This window comes from Pteropus medius, unplaced genomic scaffold (assembly GCF_902729225.1).
Source record: "Pteropus medius unplaced genomic scaffold, Ma_sr-lr_union100, whole genome shotgun sequence".
Classification (NCBI taxonomy): domain Eukaryota; kingdom Metazoa; phylum Chordata; class Mammalia; order Chiroptera; family Pteropodidae; genus Pteropus; species Pteropus medius.
The window spans coordinates 24,929,676-24,933,944 of record NW_024342471.1 but is presented as its reverse complement, the minus strand read 5'-3'; the positions used below and the strand labels follow the sequence as shown (position 1 = coordinate 24,933,944).

General features: G+C 65.2%; 1 protein-coding gene across 1 annotated transcript; it reads right to left on the bottom strand.

Moving 5' to 3' along the window:
* Nucleotides 1–317: 317 nt before the first annotated feature.
* LOC120603400 (protein ALEX-like) lies at nucleotides 318–2,216 on the bottom strand. Its single transcript, XM_039863736.1, has 2 exons — nucleotides 2,182–2,216; nucleotides 318–2,030 (listed from the first exon to the last, which is right to left on the bottom strand). The coding sequence occupies exons 1-2, from the start codon at nucleotides 2,214–2,216 to the stop codon at nucleotides 431–433; spliced, it is 1,635 nt and encodes a 544-aa protein (XP_039719670.1). The 3' UTR covers nucleotides 318–430.
* Between the last annotated feature and the right edge of the window lie 2,053 nt (nucleotides 2,217–4,269).

Below are 4,269 nucleotides of genomic sequence, written 5' to 3'. Positions count from 1 at the left end.
GCGCCTGCCCCAGCGACCCCAGCCCACCATGGCCCCAGCCAGCCGAGCCCGGGGAACCCCGAGGCCCCTCCCCGGCAGCTCCTGGCTCACCTGAAGCCCCCGCCTTTCTTGCCGGCCCCCACCCCAGGGCTCGGGGGCGTCTTACGGGCGCTGGCGCTGGTTTGTCCAGCTGGAAACGGCCCTCAGTGTTGCACGGCACCACTTTTCTCCCTAGAGGGCACATACTTCGGCCACCCGAGCCCACCCGAGCCCCCTCCCACTCCCGGGGCGAAGTTAGGGCCCCTCGCTGGAACTTTCTAGCAGGCTCTTCCCGCCTTCGCCCAGACACCCTCCTCCCGCCGCCAGGCCCCGGGCCCCACCGGCAGCCCGGCCGCCCTCTCCCGGGTCCCCGGGCGGCCCTGCTGCCCGCGGGCAGAGGCCGCCGCATTACCTAGAAGCAGCAGGCGATGTGTACACATGTAACCCATCTTTTCGTCCTGTAGCTGCTTGTCGATGAGCTTGCTGCGTTTCTTCTCTGCGCGCTTCTGAGCGCGCCGCTCCAGGGCCTCCCTGCGCATCTGTCTGCGCTTCTCCGCCAGTGGAATCTTCTTGACCTTGGGGCTTCGCGGGGCTCTGGGCTCGGCGCTCTCGGCTCGGCCGAAGCAGCCCCCGAAGGCTTGCACGAGGAAGTTGCGGAGCAAGTTGCGCCGGGGCTTTCGGCGGCGGCGGCTTCGCCGGGGCTGCACGCAGCGATGGCATCCGAAGGTCCCATCGTCGGACCCATCGCTGCTGCGGTCGTCGTCGCTGCTGACCGATCCTTCGTCGTCGTCGCGGCCGCGGCCGCGCTCAGACCTGCCCCGCCAGGCATACGCGCGAGGAGGCCGCGGAACAGGCGGATCGGCAGCCTGTATCTCGGGGCTGGGGGGTCTGAGGAAACGGATCTTGGGGCGGGCTCCGGAGGCAGGGGCAGCAGGGGCTGCTCGGGCGGCAGGAGCGGCTGGGGCTGCGCCCGCGGCTGGTGTGTCAGCGGCGGCTGGAGCGGCACGGGCGGCCCCGGCGGCTGGGGCATCAGGGGCGGCAGGAGCTCCGTCTCCTGGAGAGGGGACTTTGCCTCCCTCCCCGGCAGCTGCGGCTGAGCTTCTTTCCATCTCGGCTGCTTCTCCTTCAACTGGGGGTCTCTCTCCCTCGGCTCGCGCTCTCTTAACTGGGGCTCGGGAGACCTCGATGGGCGGGTCGTCAAGCGCGATTGGGGGGCTGTCCATGTTGATGGGAGCGTCGTCGACCCCAACGGGGGTGCTGCCAATCTTGAGCGGGGATCCGGAGATCTCCATCGGGGGGCTGTCGCCTGCGAAGCGTGGAGGAGGTCTGACAGCCTCTCGGGATGGGCTGCCGATGGCGTCTGGGACCCCGTGGGGGGGCTCGTTCGCGGCGGGAGCGAGAAGGACCGCACTCGGCTCCGCGACTGCCGCGACCTGGCCGCCGCCACCGCCGTCGATTTGTAGGATAGCTCCGGGGAGCCCGGAGGCTGGGCTGTCTTCTCCAAAGGCTGCTCCATCAAATTCAAATGGCACAGCCTCCTCAGGGGGAGGGCTGCAGCCTCCTCTGAAGCCTGCCTTTGCAGGACTGGGGGCTCCGGGCTCCTCAGGAGGAGCGCTGAGGGCCCCTGCTCCCGGACCTCCTGGAGTGAGGTCTGAGACCTGCAGGAGAGACTGGCTGCAATCTCCCCCGGCAGGCTGCTCAAACTCAAAGGGCATGGCTTCTTCTGGTGGAGGGCTGTAGCTTCCCAGGCCTGGCCTGGCCTCATGGAAGGATCCAGGCTCCACCAGTGCTGGGCTGAGGCCCTCGAGGTTTGCATGGGCCCCACTGGTGCCTCCAGGTTGCTCCAGGGCAGGCCAGAAGCCTCCCACGCTGGGCTGCTCGGCCTCGAAGGGCATGGCTTCCTCAGGAGGTGGGCTGTAACCTCCATGGGCTCCGGCTTCCTCCAGGGCTTGGCCGAGGCCCTGGAAGTTGGGCTTGGAGACCTCTGGGGGTCCACAGGCCTCGCCTTCGGTCTTGATGGGGATGGACTCGCTGTTAGGCGGTTCGGTCTCCATCTCTTCGGCTGCGCCAGGCCCAGCACTGGGGGCAGCTGCCCCTGAGGCCTCCAAAGATGGTTGCTCGGGCTGTTCCCCGAGTTCAAGGGGGATATTGCGTTGTCCTGACATATTATTGCCGTCGAGGCAGTTGCGCACGCCCATAACACGGTGGCGAACTCTTAAAATAAACTTGGGGCCCCGTAATACGGAGCACCCAACCAAACTAGGGTGAAAAAAATATCTTAAAAAAAAATCCAAGTAGCAGCCAGAAAGTTCTCCGACCTCACTTGCCAACCCTCGTGAGGTCTAGGGGGTTCAGGGCCTCAAACCCTAGGCTGTAGCAGAAGCAACTCTATTGTTGCTGGTGGAGCGTTGGCTCCTTCCTGGCCACTTTTTATCCCCTCAGGCTGTCCCTAGCCCCCCCTCTTGGCCTGCCCTTGTCCCCTCCTCTCTCTCTTTTCTGTGCTCCAGGCCAGCCACTCTTGCTTGGATCTGGGGAGCGTGTCGATTCGGTCCGAAAATCGCTCGTAGTGCTCTCTCTCTGCCACCAGGGGACGCCGGCCCAGTGCCCGGGCGGCTCTGGGAGCCCCGGACTTTGAGTAAGGGGGCTGATGAGCGCAGGCCTCGCAGGGACGTTTTGGCTCCTTCCCCTCCTCTCCCTGACTGATTTGGAGTCTTCTCTCTTCTCCCCTGGCCAGAGAGCTCTCCTGCGTTGCGGACACGTGACGCAAGACGTGGGCCCTGGGCTGCTTGAACGCAGGAGCTGAAACCCTCCCTCCCAGACCCAAATGGGGGGGTGGGAAGGGGGAGGAGGGACTGCATGAGTGTTTCATAACCCCCAAATACCCTGAACCCCTGAGCCCCAGCCCCCAGCCCTGGGCAGCCTTGGATGCTGAGCCCCAAGTCCGGAGCGCAAGGCTTTAGTAGCATGAGAAGGGGGCGCCGGCGCGCGCGAGGATGCGACAGGTGGTCGCGAGCCCACTGGCGGAGAGGACAGGAGGCGAGGAGCGAGGTGTGCGCAAACAATTTGTTTTCAAAACGCCTTGGGGTACTTTGCAGCGCTTCTGCAGCTTCTGTTTGCCGGCTTGCGGAGGCTGGTCCCTGTAAAGCACTTCAGCGTCTCTCCCATCCCCACCACGCTCTGGGGGGTCTTCGCAGTAGCTTAGGGTGGCGCAGGCTGGGTTCTCCCCGTTTACGTGGACGGCGATTCAGGGGATACGAGGGTCTTGAGAATGTATCACGGAGACCCTCGAAACAGTAGCTGCCGCGGCACGCAACGGAGGGGCGGGGGCGGCCGCAGGATGCGCATAGGGACCCCACAGAGTGCAGGCCTCAGAGTTGTGGGGGTCCTGCTGCTCTGGGGGAGGGTTAAAGGGGATTTCAGTTGGGATTCATGGCCAATTTAGGGTGGTCTCAGAGACTGGTCAAGCCTGTGCGCACTGAACCCAGAGATACACATCGTGCCGCGCCGTGCCGCGCCGAGCCGTGCGGGCGACCGCAGTCGCGGTGCGGCGCTCCCCGCCTCGGGCGCTGGCTGCAGGGTGGGTCTGTCAGCTCCTTCCTCTAGCTCCTCTCCGGCCCCATTCCAGCCCCTCTTCTCTCGCTACGGGTCTCCCGGGGCAGCCGCTTTACTTTTCCGAGGCGATACTAAACCGGGTCCCTGTCGCTCGTGTTGGGCTTAGAGTCGGTGGGCGTAAATACCCGCGCTGACTGGGTGGGCTCGGCGCGTGTGCGCACACTGCTCCGGCTCTGGGGTCTGCAGTGCGACTTGAGCCCCGGGAAAATTTTGCTGCTTGCGGATCGCGTAAAACCCGGGACACGGGCGTCAGGTCTGTCTCGCCAGCGGGTGAGAACCTGCAAACCACCTTTCAGTGCGAGGCAGCTAGGCGGGGACGGGGGGCAGGGCGGCGGCGCAGGTGGCTACCTGGCCTGCGGGCAGGGGAGATACGGCGGGACGTGCTACGCGGGGTGGGCTGCGGCAAGCGAGGCGCACCGCCTGGATCGCTGTAGCTGCGAGCCACAGGCGGGCGAACCACGCACGATGCACTCTCATTAAGTCTATCGCATCTCTTTTAGAATGAGACCACGTCCACAATGCAGCAAGCATTGCCCCCACACCTGCCATCCGCGTTGCCGCGCTGTGCGCAGTAAAGCTGAAAAAGTACAACCCTAGGTAACGTTTGGGGGCCCCCGAAGGCGTAACCTCTCAGCTCTG